The sequence below is a fragment of the Xiphias gladius genome, chromosome 12 (assembly GCF_016859285.1).
Source record: "Xiphias gladius isolate SHS-SW01 ecotype Sanya breed wild chromosome 12, ASM1685928v1, whole genome shotgun sequence".
Taxonomy (NCBI): Eukaryota; Metazoa; Chordata; class Actinopteri; order Istiophoriformes; family Xiphiidae; genus Xiphias; species Xiphias gladius.
In genome coordinates, this window is record NC_053411.1 from 15,458,722 (window position 1) to 15,474,573 (window position 15,852).

Below are 15,852 nucleotides of genomic sequence, written 5' to 3' on the forward strand. Positions count from 1 at the left end.
TCAGGGTGTGTGTTCAGCTATGCTGAGATTTGGAAATGAATTATCACAGAGAAATTGGAGGTGACAGTTCAATTTACTGCCACGCAGCCCCCGACCCGCACTGAGGTCATCCAGCTCCAGAGCAAAAAAATAAAATAAAATAAAATCAGTATATACATCCAGATTTTTCATACCATCCCCGCAGCATAATCTGCTTCTCTTATGTCCATCGTGTGCTCAATACGTTCCAGATGTTTTGGATTTGTAATAGACTGACACAAATAATGGCCGTAGAGAGGCATTTGCTTCCAACAGTTCAGTAGAACTCAGTAGCCTGCAACATAAAAGACTGCACATGAAAAGGTGCAGGCTAAAGTTACAGCCTATTACACCAACCCCATCTTACATTACATAACTTGTTTGGCTTTCTAAAGTAATTAGAAGTTATTATATCCTTACAATACTGATGCCAACAGTTCTATTTTGATCACACATCCCACGCAAGATTCCATATTTTTGGAATCTTCAATGTGGAGCAATCTGAAATTGCTTCCAAATTATAAATGTGTGAACAGCGCGTTCGCACTCCAGGCCTGACGAGAGGGTAGAGCGAGGGGCAAAGAGGGAAGAGAGACACAATCATGCCTCCCCTGTGTGGGTAATTTGTTCTGCTTTTTTGCAGCAACAAGAAGGCAGAACAGTCTCAAAAAAGATTATTTTGAACATGATTAATTAGCTGTGAAAAGACTAGAATGTGTCTGTGTGTGCGTCTGTGTGTGTGTGTGTGTGTGTGTGTGTGTGTGAGACAGGCTGCCGTCCAAATGCTTCCCCATCGCTAAATTCCAAGTATGAACACACCAACTTTCACTGGGGGCCACAGAGCAGGAGAAAGAAAGGAGTCATAATTGGTAGTGATCATTCCAGCGTTTCCAATCACATCACGGCTTGCTCATAGGAATGAAATTATGTTCTTGCGTGTATGTGAGTGTGTGTGTGTGTGTGTGTGTGTGTGTGTGTGTGAGTGTGTGAGTGCACTAGAGAGAGCAAGAGGATTTCAAAACTCTGTCCAAAGAAGTAAGACCAATATTTAATCTTTGCCGTTGTGTTTTCTGATGTTCAAGTTTAAACTGAGCACCTAAGCCTCCTTGTAACAGGCCATTAAGTGACACAGTCGCACACACACACACACACACACACACACACACACACACACACACACACACACACACAAGCTTATTTGTACAGTTCTCCGAGGCATGCCGCACGCCTATATGAGTCGTCCCTGCTTTGGAACACAGAAACAAATAAACAGATAAACCTAGAAGACAACTGTGCAGCCCTCTGCTCACACGGACACATCATTTGTTTGTCCTGTTCGTATCCTAAACACACATTTCAGATTTACTCACTTCCAGTCCACATTAATTGACTCACACCTCCAAAGAAATAATCTCACCCACCGGCTCTTCCAAACACTCACTTCCATTATTCCACTGTTCATGTAAATGTCAGAAGCCTGAGCCTATACAGGCAGCTTGGAGGCAAAGGTTTCCTGTTTGTGCTTCTAATCAGCATGAAATAGCTTGTCAGCTGCTAATCTGATTGCATTTCACCTCGAAAGGCCAAAACAAATTGATGCAGAAAATATCCTCCACCAGCTTTTCAGTTCGGTTTTTGTTTGCTTTTCTATTCTCGGCAACATTCCCAGGTTATCTTTTCGTTATCCGGCTTCGCCGAGCCTAACGCTGGCCGTCCTGGATAACCAGCATCGTGAAGCTGGCTGTCAGCTGGCTCGGTTAATCGAGAAAATTCCCGAACTTCTGTCTGTAGTTCTGAACGGCTTCAGCTGCGTGCACGTACTGTGCAGCTACAGTGAGGCCCGGGGGGAGAACACGTGTGAGTCGGTCAAAACCTCCACCGCTTGAATCGAGCTTAACTTTTTCACACGGCACTCAAGTCTGTTCGTAACAGTATTTAAGATGTTGTATTTAAGCATTTAAGGTTGCACTGCTTTCATTTACATGGCTGATAGTTAGTTTGGTAGCATATCAAAGCTGCGTAGGCAGGAGAAGGTGAAAGTTTGTCAGTGTCGGACTTAGATTGCGGGCATACGGCTATTTCCTGGAGGCCGTATGTGCCAGTGGAGACTCAATTCGTATCGAATTCGCAAACATATGGATTGAAAACTTTTGGTTATTCATTTTTGGCCAGCGCCTTTTGAGAGTGCTGATCCGGTGACCTCATTGACAGGACAACACCATTGTCACAAAAATTGATTCATATGTCTAGTTTTTGATCTGCAACTGCCGCGGTTGTAGTTTGCTCCGGTTTAGGAACCAAAAATACTTGCTAAGGCAACTTCGACTGTTGCTAGGAAACAGGAAGTGCTGTCCCCTGTTTCAAAGTCACATGCTTGGGTTTCGAGGTGCCACAACAAAGTCAGACTACTTCAGCCTGTGCCTCTGAGATGCAAGAGTCATTATTCGAACAACCACAAGAGCTCCGGGTAAGGTGAATGTAAAAACGGGCATTTGAGAAAAACGATCACAGCGGTCATTTCTCTGGTTGAGGACAGTCACAGTTTACAGGCCTCTGCGGCTTGTAGACGGCGGAGTTTCCTTGTCCGGGTGCAGAGCAAAGTGCTACATTTGGGGTGGTTTATTTTTAAGTGCCCCTGCGTCAAAATGTAGATGCATTCGAGCTTCCTCCCTTTTCTCTCCGACTCAGAAACACATGCGAAGATGCACAGAGCAAATTCTGACTGTCGGTTCTTGATGCATAAATTTTCCTTTTCCACAAAAAAAAGCAATCAGAAACCAACGGACGAAACACACACGTATCCTCGTTTTCTCTCCTTATCTTTCATTCTCTCATTCACACACTCAGACACACTCAAGAATCAAATCTGCACTGTGAATAATAGTGTTAGCCTGGGGGTTATCGGTAGGGCTGCTGTTTGCACAGGTAAAAGGGCTGTCGGTATATTGACCAAACAAAATTAAAAACGGAGTTAAATGAGCCGACAACTGTAGCTGCGCATTCTCCATTATAACGTCTCAGGCAGCAAAAGCACTGGAAATGGAGGCAGAGAGTCAGTCGATGTGTCACGGGGCAACATGGCGATCTTGTTACTGTTTCCCTGTAAGCCTTTACCTCGGCTGACAGGAGGACAGGAGTCCCGGGCCTTGCTGATTCACTTTCTGTACCTCTTGGCCCAGCATGGAGCCCCTCAATTTCCTTATCGAGTACTGGGTAAGGTAGACTCACCTCTCACACTCAAAGCCACCAGTTGGTTTATTGAGGTTTTTCTTGGGGTCCTGGTCTCAGTTATTTAGTCCCATTGAGTGGATCAAAATATCAGCGGGATCATAAGCTGCAGATTTTTTGTGATATTTTCAAAAAGTCACATACTGTATAGTCGCACCCGGGTAGCTGTCAATCTGGATGTCACTGTTTGAATATTGTGTTTAGATTTGAGTCCACCAGGATTAGAGCGGGTTTTGTCTCATCTCGTCATTTTCTAGTTGGTCTAGCAGTGTGATACGTCTGATAGAAGAGAAGGCAGCCTCGCTGTGCGCCTTCCACAACTCCCTCAGTCCGTGGATGGCCCTGACCTGCCCCTCCCTGGTTACTTGTGACCTCCCCCAGGCTCATCAGCTCATTTTCTGAGATTTTTAGCGGACGTTAGACATGCAGACAGGGTTAGGGTCAGGTTAATCAGGTCAGGATTAAAGTTACATGTTACTAGGTAACAATTCAGCTTTTCTTCCACACGTATCTCATGTTGTCTTGGGCCCGTGCTCTTTCTTTAGTCTTAATTTCATAACTTGCTGCGCCTGCTCGGCTTGCGCCTGAGCCCATTTGAACTACCTGGTCAGTTCTGCGCCCAGTATGGCCCAGGACCTCGAAAGAACAACTAAAGTTCTGCAGTAGTTGTCACTGCAGTCATCATTTCTGATTTCCTCATTTTCAGAAAAGCAAAAAAGCGCATTTGCATTTGAAAAATGAGTCAATCAGGATGATGCTCTGAGTGAAACCTGAGGGAGAGAATTATGGAAATTGGCATTGGATGGGATTCATCAGTACCTGGCAGCTGTCTGCCGAAGGGGCAGACTCTTCAACAACTAGGAAATGTATGCGTTAAAACTTGGCTGCGTGCTCTGCCAAGATGACAGCAGTGTGGTGGAAGCTTTGCCAAAAGGTTTTAGGGAATTGTGTAACTCAGTTGGCATTACAGTAAAAAATTACAGTGCTTGGCTTGAGGTCTTTGTTACTGTGGTAAGCAAAATAACCATTTAAAATCAGTGGAAAAGCATTACTTTGTAATCATTTTGCAGAGGAATGGACGATACTGACCTTAAATATATAATTATAGGTGACGGCAGTTTCAAGTGTGCTTTTTTTCCTAAAACTGAATCAAATTTAATGGTGCAACGCAGCTAATAAGCTTTGATAACTTCTTTTATTTTTGATCTTGACAACGCTCCATCTCCTCAAAGTCAGCACTGTCGAGATGGCTTGCTACTGGTCAACAACGTGCATTCTCACGTCAGAGTTCCCCGAAGTTGAACTCCACGCAGACCATTGGCAAAGACCAATTTCTCCTCCTTGAGCCCATTCCACTGAAATGAATCGATTTCCGTTGTAGCTCCTGGTGCTTCCGGGCCTTAACACTGTGCAAAAGCACGTGGCAAAACAAATTTGTGGGTTATGAAGCTTGCAAGAAGATTTTAAGGCTCTACTGAAAAGACTGGAACATAGTAACAACCTCAGGCTACACAATTTGAATTTGAAAAAAGGATGGTAGTAATGTAAACGCTGTAGTTAATGAGCTACACATTGCAAAGACACAGTAATTTAGCCTTTAAGCTTGTCAGTTCTCAAATGTGTCAGATCCTTAACATTGCCGTAATTAGCGCATCAAAAAACAAAAGAGTCTCAACTCTTGAACCAAAAGATCTGACATTTATACTCTACTCCGTCTTTTAAGGTGATTTCAGTTACCAAAAAAAAAAAAAAAAAAAAAAATTACAAGAACCGAAACTTTTTGTGACTCAAGGGTAAAAATAAAATTTAATTAAAAAAGCCTTTCTCAACCCTCGCCTTGAAGATTTTTTTTTTCCACCATCTTTGCAGCCAGCTTGACAAGAACACCACAGGAATTTTAAAATGCTTTCTGAACCAACTTCATTTTATTTGCTTCATTGTCTTTAGAAACAGGCTCTGCAACAGTGTGGTGGTTAGAATTCTTGAGTCAGACGTGGCCATTCAGGTGGCAGGACTCTTTATATTTCATAAAAGGGAAAAATTCATGTGTCACCGGCCGACATGCAGCCGCATTCATTATGAAGCTCGGAGTCTCTGGGTGGATGAACCTGATCTTTTCCTCTTTCACTGTAAGCATGAGAGAAATAGCAAGGGGGCCAAGAAGAAGGCTAAAAATATGACACCGAAGGAATCAGTTCTTCAATGAGCTGCGCGCCACAGTCCACTCCGCTGTGCCGCCGGCTCACACGCACAGAAACACGTGCGGGCATTGGAGCGCTGCCCTATTCATCACTCAGCCCGCAATCAATATTCTGCCTCTGTCCCTATCCGCCTGATTGAGAGGGATGGGCTTTTGTATGGTTGCATCAGTTAATCAGTATCATTACAGCCAGTCTTGCAGCCGCACATCATGCCACAATCAACCATCAGCTCACCCATCACAGCCTCCAACTGCTCCAATCTATTCCTACCTTAAATTTACATGCATCTAACATTCTTCTTTACCATACCTGTCTTTGTCCACCTTGGCAGTCTAGGACACTTTTATTCTCCTCCCTTTCTTCACTGACACTGAACTTTAAGCCACATCAAGACATTCCCTAGGTGTAAGAGCACACTACGTCAAAGTCAAAACCGTTTTAAATCATCGACTTGGGTCTTTAATCTTGATTCAAAAAGGCACGCGATGATACACAACGTGATTTATGACCCAGAAAAGAAATGTATCCCCAACTACCAAGCGATGTTTCCCCCACAGTAAACATCACTACACATGAGTTTAACTCGATTAACGCACACCTAGAGTTTGACGTGCACATGAGCACAGAAGTTCGTGTGTTTGACAATTTGCATCGCTCAAACAAATAAGGGCACGCGAAAGATATACAGTGCCCGCTGCTTTTAGATGGCTTGAATAAGAGACCCTGCTAAGAATTAGACATCAATCTTTACTCTGCTTTTCTGGTATTCGTGCTGTTGTATAAGGATTTAAAACAGACGAGCAAACATACGGGAACTGTCTCTGTGCAGTTTCAGGGAGTTGTACTGTATGTGCGTGCCACTGCACTGGTTAACGTGACAAAAAAAGATGTCAGACCTAGGGTGTGTCTTTCATACACTGGAGCAGAGGTGCACCGCATGCTCTGCGTCTGCCCAAAAATCAAGCCCTAAATGTGATGTAATGTGTGATGGACGTGATTGTCCTGATTCTTGATCCCTCACAAATCCCTGCAATATTTTCTCTGTCAATCACATGCCCCAACACAACAGCTCTTACGACCAACAACTCGGTCCCATTTCTGTTTTTTTGGTTTTTTTTTTCATTTTTAGTTTGCACCGCAAATGTTCACCTGAAATTGGAGCAGGTCTGGCTTTCGCATTTTGCTTGCTACCAGAGGACTGAAGCATGCAGTCGAAGGAAGGCTGTCGGCTCACAGCCCGTGTTGCTGGATTTGTGCGTTTTAAATTGTACACCTCTGAAAATAGCTGGACATGGGTGGATCTGCACATCAGCAGTGGTGAGAAAACTTCCAACTGGTTCGGTAGAATACCAAGCACTACTTGGTCGCTTTAGGAATGAGATCACTTCCGGGTGTAAAACAAATTCCTACCTATGCATTTCAGTTGTTCATCATAACATCGGGCTGCTTTATTGTATGAGGCGCCAAAAGAGCTTTTGGTGACAGCTGATGTCTCGAGAATGAAATTCCAAGTGAGCCCAGGGTCAAGGATACACATAAATTAATTTGCCTCTCAGGCAAACAGTTACCTCATATGTGGGGAAGAACAGACACAATAAAGAAGGCGGTTAAAACCAGAAGTCAGCTTATTTCAGACAGCTTGTTAATCCATGCTCAGAAAGCCGCTAAATAATGTCAGGGATCATGTTTTTCATCAAAATGTGTTACATGCATTTCTTGATTTGTTTTTTTTTTTTTTTTTTGATGTGTTTTACCCAATGCTCTTTTCAAGATTCAAAACTTTGTGACCCTTTTTGCAGTTGAGTGTGGGTGTTCTCCACGACAAACACGCTCCCGGCTACCGCTGCCTTTCACGCAGAATGAAATTAAATTTCACTGACTGTACCGTGCCCGCATTGCGTTATGGAGCGACAGGAAAATCGCACGCTTTTAATGCGTGGATGCGGAATACGTCTCGGAGACGTGTGGTTGGGTTCGCCTCTCCATCGGTCTGTCGGTCTTTCTAAGTTACAGGTACAAAGGCAGAAGTACCGGAAGGCCGGCAGACACCTGTTCACATGGCTGGAGGTTTACAGGCAGGAAATAAAAATAAAAAAAACATTTTAAAAGGCCTTGTCTTGGTTTTCAGTGTGATTGATTTTGAAGGGTTTTAGAGGCCTGGCACACGCCACAAAGGTTTTGTGACTCATTCTTTCTGATTAGTCCTCTACTCAGGCTAAAGCTGGGACAAACAACTTATTGTCACTCGAGTTTGTGTGCTAATAAAAACAATAAAAGCTTGACAGGTAACAGGTGCGTTAATAAAACAGTTAACAAGCGAGTTAAGGAAGAAGTCAATCAAACCAGTCGCGCACACACACACACACCCACACACACCCACAGTGGTGTTTCCATCACTTCAGGGAAAATTACATTACCTTACATTCATTTCCTGGAGAATAAGCCACACCCTAATCAAGACCACGACTTGACTGATCCCTAAAACTAACCCTACCCTTAAACCAAGACCTTACGCAACAACTTAATGACTTACTTTACGGGGACTTGCTTTTCGTCCCCGAAAGCAAGTCGGGTGACAACAGTATAAACAGTGTGAGCAGATTTATGCCCACACAACATAAGTAATACAAATAAGCACACGCGCACACACACACACACAAGCTGCACCCAAAATCACTCCCCTGTTCATTCATTCACTACTCTCCCTATAATATACACTCAACACTAACTTGAGCTTTCAGACACGAATGAACCATCAGCCTTTTGCCTCATCACTGACGGCCGAAAAGTCGCACGACTGTAACACCTCACTTCAGTTTCATTTATGGCAGGACTGTTGTATCAGTTTTAGCTAGAGATACCCAATGAAGTGAGTGTAGGTGCACCCAATAAGGGTATCAAGACAAACGTGTTTGACTTGATGCCTGCTCCTGTCAAGGAGCTCGTTAGGAGCCTCTTAAATGTTTGTCTATGTCATGTGGGGAGGTCGGTGAAAGTAGTAATGACGGCGTTACGGCAGGTCTGACACTGGGGGCGGAGCCGAACATAAGGAATGAGGTATTTAATGTCGAGGATAAAGTGAAGGAGGCAGATTAAAAATGGCTCTCCAACGCTTTCTGTGTGGTTTAACTGTGACGATCATTCTCTTATCCAGAGGTAAGAAAGATGGTTTGATTTTTCTTCACAGCATTACAGATTTTTCTTATCATTTGGCTCATATCGAAGGTGGAGGGGTTACAAGACTGTACTGTCACATACGAGCAGAAAACTGCTCAAGCAAAAGTACGAAAGTTGCGCTTCAAGGACTCGGTAACATTTTTCCCTCTGGTTACTGTGAAAGGGCCCAATGTGTTATATGAATACTGTTGAATCCATCCTTCAGAACATCAGGACTCGCGCGATCATTTAGTGAAGTATGCAGGACGCAAAAAGTTAAATTCACATCTATTAATTAAAATACAGCAGTGTCTTAAAGATTGAGGTTGCTCACAGAGCTCTGGACCAGACTATGCATCCCTGACAAGCCTACAGCATTCACATGGGTTCACGAGGTCTGAGTGACTGTTCTCTCCCTGGTCCAGCAGATATTAGGTTAAAACATAGTAAATAACATTGTCGGCACGGTCATCTTCTTATGGGCTCAGACCTCCGTCGCTCCTCAGGTACGTGCCTCCATCGTACGGACGTTTCACTCTGGACATGATTGACTCTCCCTATTTAACGACTCATCTGTAGAAAAAAGAGGTAGAAAAAGACGAGACACTCCACAGCACCCAAGGACGGTTCCTCAAACTGTCCTGCCGTTTCCATATAAGGGGTTGTTTTTCACATATAGACAACCATATATCTTTGGGTGCATTCTTTAGAGAATAACACCTCTGTTTAGTACCAGCACCTGAGTTTAATGAGCACCATAAGCTGCTTTCTTTTAGTCTCATAGTAAGATAATATTTAAAAACACATAAAAATAACCCTTCAATACATTACACCAACCACTGACTCTGCAATTCGGCGGTGTTGAAAATGATAAACATCTTCTTTTTTTTAATCAAAAAAGCTTTCTCACGGTTGACGGTGTGATGGGAAAGAGGGTCGAAGCAAAACCAAAGTGGAAAATCCACCTGTGTGGCTCAAAGTAGCAGAATTGTTGGCTGGTCTTTAATTTTGCCAACTCAAATTACAGGGCAAATACTGAATGAGATATCTGCTTAGTGAAAGCAGAGTGACTGATTTTATAATGTAATCAAGAACGCTCGGGTACATGTAAAAGCAAATCCATTAAATTCACTCAAGTGTCATTATAGAGTGCTTGTAATTACTTGCTTCACACTCTTTCATTTAAAATACACATTTTTCGTACGATATTCAGCCAACAATTTGGATTCCTGTCTCTTCTATTTCTCTATTTTAGACAATGGTGACTTCAACAAGGGAAGCAATAATATGGCTGCGTTTAATTATGCGATTCTTTGGAAGTTTTTCACATGAATGTGGAGCATCAGTAGAGCACAGAACTAGGTCATTCAGAATCAAGTTTTATTTCCATCGGCCCTGTACCGCCTACCGTTTCTCCCGCCAATGTGGGGCTGCAAAACAATGGCTGTTTAATGCAAGCACGTTCACGGACAGTCAAGCGTTATGAAAAGTTGAATATCAACATGTTGTATCAACATGTTTTCAGTCATTGCGGCATATAGGGTGATATTCAAAAAGCTCAAAAAACTTTGTCAGAATTTTGTCGGTTAATTAAGAGAAGACTTGTGTTAAAATGTCAAACTTGTTCATGTTGGAGCGAGTTTCTTCCAAGTGTGTTTGCACTCGCATTTTTCTCTCCTTTTGACCTTTTTTAACCTTTGTGTCCCTCTGTATAACGGAGCGACACGTTCGCCCGGACGTTGCAGAGTCGAATTCTTCTGTGCGTTTTGCCTGGAACAATATCTGAGCCGCAAATTATTTGCCCGGGCATAGCGAGGTAGAGATTCGACAGAAGTGTCAAAAGTGAAACATCACCTCATCAAAGCCAGATGAGAGTGTGAGTCAGAGTCTGGCTAGGGGGCAGATTTTGTCGTACTCTGCGATAGCTGCCATTTGAAGAATATTGGGAAAATTTTTAAAAACTATTCATTTCTGAAAGATTTGGGAGCGAGATTTGGGACAAGTTTTGACAGCTGCAGCATTTTCACAATCTGTAGCTTCTGGGTGTTTCCACAACATATTGTACAGGATGTGATGTCTGCCTACAATGAAGAGGGCTGCAGAACCCTTCGACATATTCTATATCTTGCCGGTATTTTTTTCACAAATGCAAGTCATCACCGGCTTCCCCCTGAATAGGTTTTGCTCAATGCATTTTTCTCTCTGTTCTAAATTTCAGGTTGTCAGTCACAGAGGTCTGGTAAGCATCCAAGCGCGACCTTACAAGCTCTTTAAGTTTCAAGCTTTGTTTCCTCCTGTCTATAAATCAGCTTTCCGGAGCAACCAGGCAAAAATCGGCTGGTTTAGCCGTCGTTTGTGGCGACTGTACGTGACAATAACTTTATAACCTGATGTGAACATTGACTCTTTTTCCCTTTAAACTTAACAATGAACATGATTTTCATCTTATCTTCTTTCAGTAGCATAGACTTAACTGCACCTTATGGTTGGTGGGTCATTTCAAAAGGCACCGACGGACGTATTGTGTATTGTGAGAACCTGTTGCCTACACCCTGCATGTTCAACTCTCGTCTCTTCTCTTCTGTGTCAGAATGCAGCTTTGCTCTCGAAAAGAACCGAATCGTGGGAGGTCAAAATGCGTCTCCGGGAAGTTGGCCCTGGCAGGCCACTCTCATCTCTAATAACGGCCCGTTCTGCGCGGGGTCACTCATTAGCAGCCAGTGGGTGCTGACAGCTGCCCACTGCTTAACAGAGTGAGGAGTCCCTGTAGCCAGTTTCCTTTCATAAACTTTATGGTTTTGGTTCCTTTGCCGACAACAGGACATGCCGGAGCAGCGCAGACTTGGCAATACACAACATGAGCATGTTCAAATATTACCACCGTTGTGCTTTATTTTCCAGGGAGCGCACAGATTAATTAACATCCACGTGACGTAGCTGTGGCAAGTTACAGCTAGTACAGCGTAGTGTCCACAACTCATCTAGGTTTTTACAAAAGTGTGAGCATTTTTTACACTAATCAGACACATTAAATCCACACATGCAGGCTGATGAAAGCATATTTTTGAGCTCCTGTTGTCACCTGTCAACATGGTTGATACATGGCTCCTGCTCACGGCGGCGGCTCCACCATCCACATTCCACCTGTGACACGCCTGTATAAACACATACTAACATTCACAGCTGGAAAAAGAACAAAGGGAGAATTCTTACTAAGACTTAGATAAGAAATCCAAATCATTTTCAAATTATCATTAGCCATTTTTTTCAAATAGATTCAAGTCCGTCTATTGATGAGAACTATTTTGTGACTTATTTGCTAAGAAAAGGATTAACTGACTACAAATTCTGGACCCTAGGTGGTCCATGGTACACAATATGTGAGCTCTCCATCTGTAATTTTAAACTAAGTATAATTAGACTTTTACTTGAGTGATGCCGTGGTCATGGATCCTAGGTGTTTACAGCTGGCATTAACATGTGATCCGTGTCTGGATATCTTATCTGTATAACGGGAAAAAAAGCAGAATATGTTGTGATCAGACCACATCCGGATGTGGTCCGGCTCGCACCGTTATCAGATCTCAGCCAGGTGAAGATGCAGTCCGTATAGCGAGGCCATATTCTTGCAGGAATACCTTGACGTTTTTGCAAAAATGCTTATTGGCTTCCTGGCAGAGAGTCAGTCGAGAAAAGTGACACCACTCTACATCCGTTCATTAGATGTGAAGCTAAGGTCATCAGCCACTTCGGTAAACTCAGCATTAAAACTGGAAACAGGGGGAAACAGCTAACCTGGATCTGTCCTGCGAGGATACGACCCATCCAACTTCAGCATCTGGAAAGCTCACTAATTACCACGTTATGTCTGCTTTGTTTAAGCCATATATACGTTTTACGGTGGGTCATAGCCCTCTACAGCTGCCAGTCCGTATTTCCTAAAATGTGGTACTTTCAGAAAAGAACGTGACCAGCAAGTTAAAAGGTCACCTAACTAAGTTGGCCAAAGCTGCAAGTCGTAGAAGTAGGTAGCTAAAAAGGAAAAGAAGAGTAAAGTAAGAAGAAATAAAGGATGTCCGTCGTTGGCATTTAATTTCGTTGGCCTACAACGGGCTGTTTGTTGACAACCTCACCTAATTTATTTGCTTATTATCAGCCGTAGAATCCAGATCACATGAACATTTATTAATACCAGGTGTAAATGGGTCCTAAAGTATTAACACTCATTTGATATTCAGTTGATACTAAGCTCTCACTATCAACACTAGACACTTAAAAATGAATTTTATTTTATTCTTTAAATTTATTTTTCGTTCCTTAAGGTTTGAACGTCAAACCACAACAGTTTATCTGGGCCGCCACAACCAGTCAGGCTCAAACATCCACCAAGTTGCACGGAAAATCGCTGAGCTCACTCACCACCCTTCATACGACCTCCTTACCAACGAGAATGACATATGTCTTCTGAAGCTGTCGGCCCCTGTGAGTTTCACTGAGTACATACGACCGGTATGCCTAGCCTCGGCCGGCAGCACCTTCCACACTGGGACCAGCAGCTGGGTCACTGGTTGGGGTGATACTCATGCTAACGGTAAGCTCGCAGACTGTACAACAACGGGCAGAGGATCGCAGTTTTGTTTTTTTTTTCATCACATAATTCCTAAATAATTCTCAAGTACTTAGATGTGCCATGATGCCTACAGATGCAATCTGTAAACGTGGCTTTAGGCGAGTCACATGCTGATTCTGACATGCTAGCAATGCTTGAATAATGATTAGCATGCACAAGAAATTTTTTTTCCTCTTTCTTTTTTTCACATCAGTGCCGTCAGCTTACTTAGGTCTCAACTGTTATTTTTGGTTCGTTCTGTTTGGCTTTACACATTCATTTGAATCTTACTCTTGAATTCTCTCCGACTAGATTCCTTTTACGCAGCCGACATCCTACAGGAGGTTAATATGCCAGTAGTGGGAAACAATGAGTGCAAGTGCTACCACACGTTACCCATCACAGAGAACATGCTCTGCGCAGGGCTTAAAGCTGGAGGGAAGGATGCATGTCAGGTGACCGCCGCTTTTTGTGTATTTGCTATGCAATGCTTTGCTGCCGACTGGCAGGGGAGAAACGTATCCTCGCAGAGAGGTGAGAGAAAAGCAGGGGTAAGATGCGGAACAGCATCCTGGAAGTATTTACTCTGTTTTCCAGTTTCAGTTACAAGGCAGATACTGTATCTAAGCAGATTTGTTGCAAAAAGACCTTAAATTAAAAAAATGTTGATTCCCTTCCCAGAAATGTGCAAATTTACATTAATGAGCTGGAAGTCATGCACACGTCTACCGTCTTTGTGTACCTGCAACCATTGCAAAGTTTGGCTGTTTGAATTATAAACTTACAGTCCATCAGCACCATCAGACCACTTGGTGTAGTTTGCGTTGTGGTCCAGCAGGGGGGCGCTCTTAAAATTCTATGCTAATTTCTTGCATGGCACACTGTCAGTCCTACATTCACTAAAGTAAAAAGCCTACAACACACTAAATGGGTTGCATTCAAATTCATTCAAACTTTGACTTTTTGAACAATCCACAGTTATGCTAGTATAAGCTGACCTTAATATATACTGCTATGGGACAAAACCATGAGAACCTGCCAGTTCTCATGGTTGTTTGGTTGTTGAATCTGGTATCCTTCTAACCTAAGCTAAAATTTCTGGCAGCAACATAACGTCGCTGAAAAAGATTGTACCCATTGGTGCAACACGCCAGCCAGCTAAAGCGACCTCTGAAGACGAGATATTTTTGATCCTATGTACATTTCTACATCTTTCACGCAGTCATTTAGTTTTTATTAAAAATGTATCACCTAATGTCATTGATCATTCATAGGTCAATTTGAATTAATGATCACCGATGAATAAATTTTGTCATAGTTTTCTTTGTACAAAAACCACATGCGACTGATTAACTGACAAGAAAAAAAAAGGGTCGATTCCGTGCATTCATGCCAGAGGAAGCTCTGGTGCTCGGGGCCAGCTTAGCATCGGAAAACGGCTGGAAATGGCTAATTAACAAAGGTCCTTTCCGCAGGGAGACTCAGGGGGGGCACTGGTGACCAGTGACCAAATTTTATGGGTCCAGGGTGGAATCGTGAGTTTTGGCGAAGGCTGCGCTCGGCCTAAGAGTCCCGGAGTCTACACCCGCGTGTCCCAGTACCAGGAATGGATCCAAAACATCACCGGCAGCGCAGCGCCAGGCTTTGTTACCTTCACCTCCCTCGGAATCGACAGCGACTTAAACTTCACCTGCCGGACTTCGCCACCCAGCACTACCACCACCACCACCACCACCACCACCGTCAGCACCACAAGCAAGGGTGGTGACGATAAAGGTGGCACCGTGTTTGACAGTGGTGAAAATACGATCCACTTCTCTCACTTCACTCACTTCATCTCACTCTCCGTTCTTGTTCTGTCGCTCTGTGTGCTGGTTGGTGACATATAGCATGAAAATGTGAAACTATGCATGCTTTAAGATTCCTGTGATCAAATGTCTCCTTCAGGGTTTGACAGTGAAGCTTTTTCTTATGATTGCTATTTTTAATGTAGAAAATATGACAGTTAAAACACAAAGCTGAAACTTTTTGATTGTTATTAATTACAAAGTACAATACAGAAATACATGGTGTGTGACTCCATTGTAATCACAAATAGGACTGTTTGACTAATTTGTTTTCAAGTAAACTTTTTATGTTGGGTTGTCAGAGTTTTCAATCTGTATTCTATTAATATATGATGAACGTTTGGTACTGGGCAGGCAGCTTACAGTGGGTTTATCAGAGCTTTTTTTTTTGCTGACACCAGCTGAATCTTGATACAGGGTTGATGGGAGCAATGAGGCTGAACCAAAACAGAAAAAAAGCTGCGGGTCGTAAAAACCAAAACAATGAGCTGAAAGATGTTCGAACACTCTCTGGAGCTCAGGGGAGCTGCAGAGTTGGTGCTAATGCTCTTTTACATAACACGTAGTTATTTGATCCAATTTTAATGTAAAAAATATTGATTAGTGCAGCTCTAAACTAAAATATAGAAAATAAACACACCTGGATGCTTGATAACAGTCATTTTCCCAAAACGTGTAAAAATGTCTTATGGACAAGGTGAAAAATTCACCATAATTTGACTAAAGCTCTAGTTTGATTTCCTGATCTGCAATTCCCATGAACACACACACACACACACACACACACACACAC

The 15,852-nt window shown here is 43.0% G+C and overlaps 1 protein-coding gene across 1 annotated transcript in view; it reads left to right on the forward strand.

The window, feature by feature from the left end:
• LOC120797727 (serine protease 27-like) overlaps positions 1-15,101 on the forward strand; it is an 89,709-nt gene extending 74,608 nt beyond the window's left edge. Inside the window, exons 5-8 of the mRNA XM_040141574.1 lie at positions 11,194-11,356; positions 12,926-13,209; positions 13,540-13,667; positions 14,688-15,101. Of these exons, the coding sequence (XP_039997508.1) occupies positions 11,194-11,356; positions 12,926-13,209; positions 13,540-13,667; positions 14,688-15,101 (989 nt within the window). The remainder of the gene's footprint in view (positions 1-11,193; positions 11,357-12,925; positions 13,210-13,539; positions 13,668-14,687) is intronic.
• The last annotated feature ends 751 nt before the right edge of the window (positions 15,102-15,852 follow it).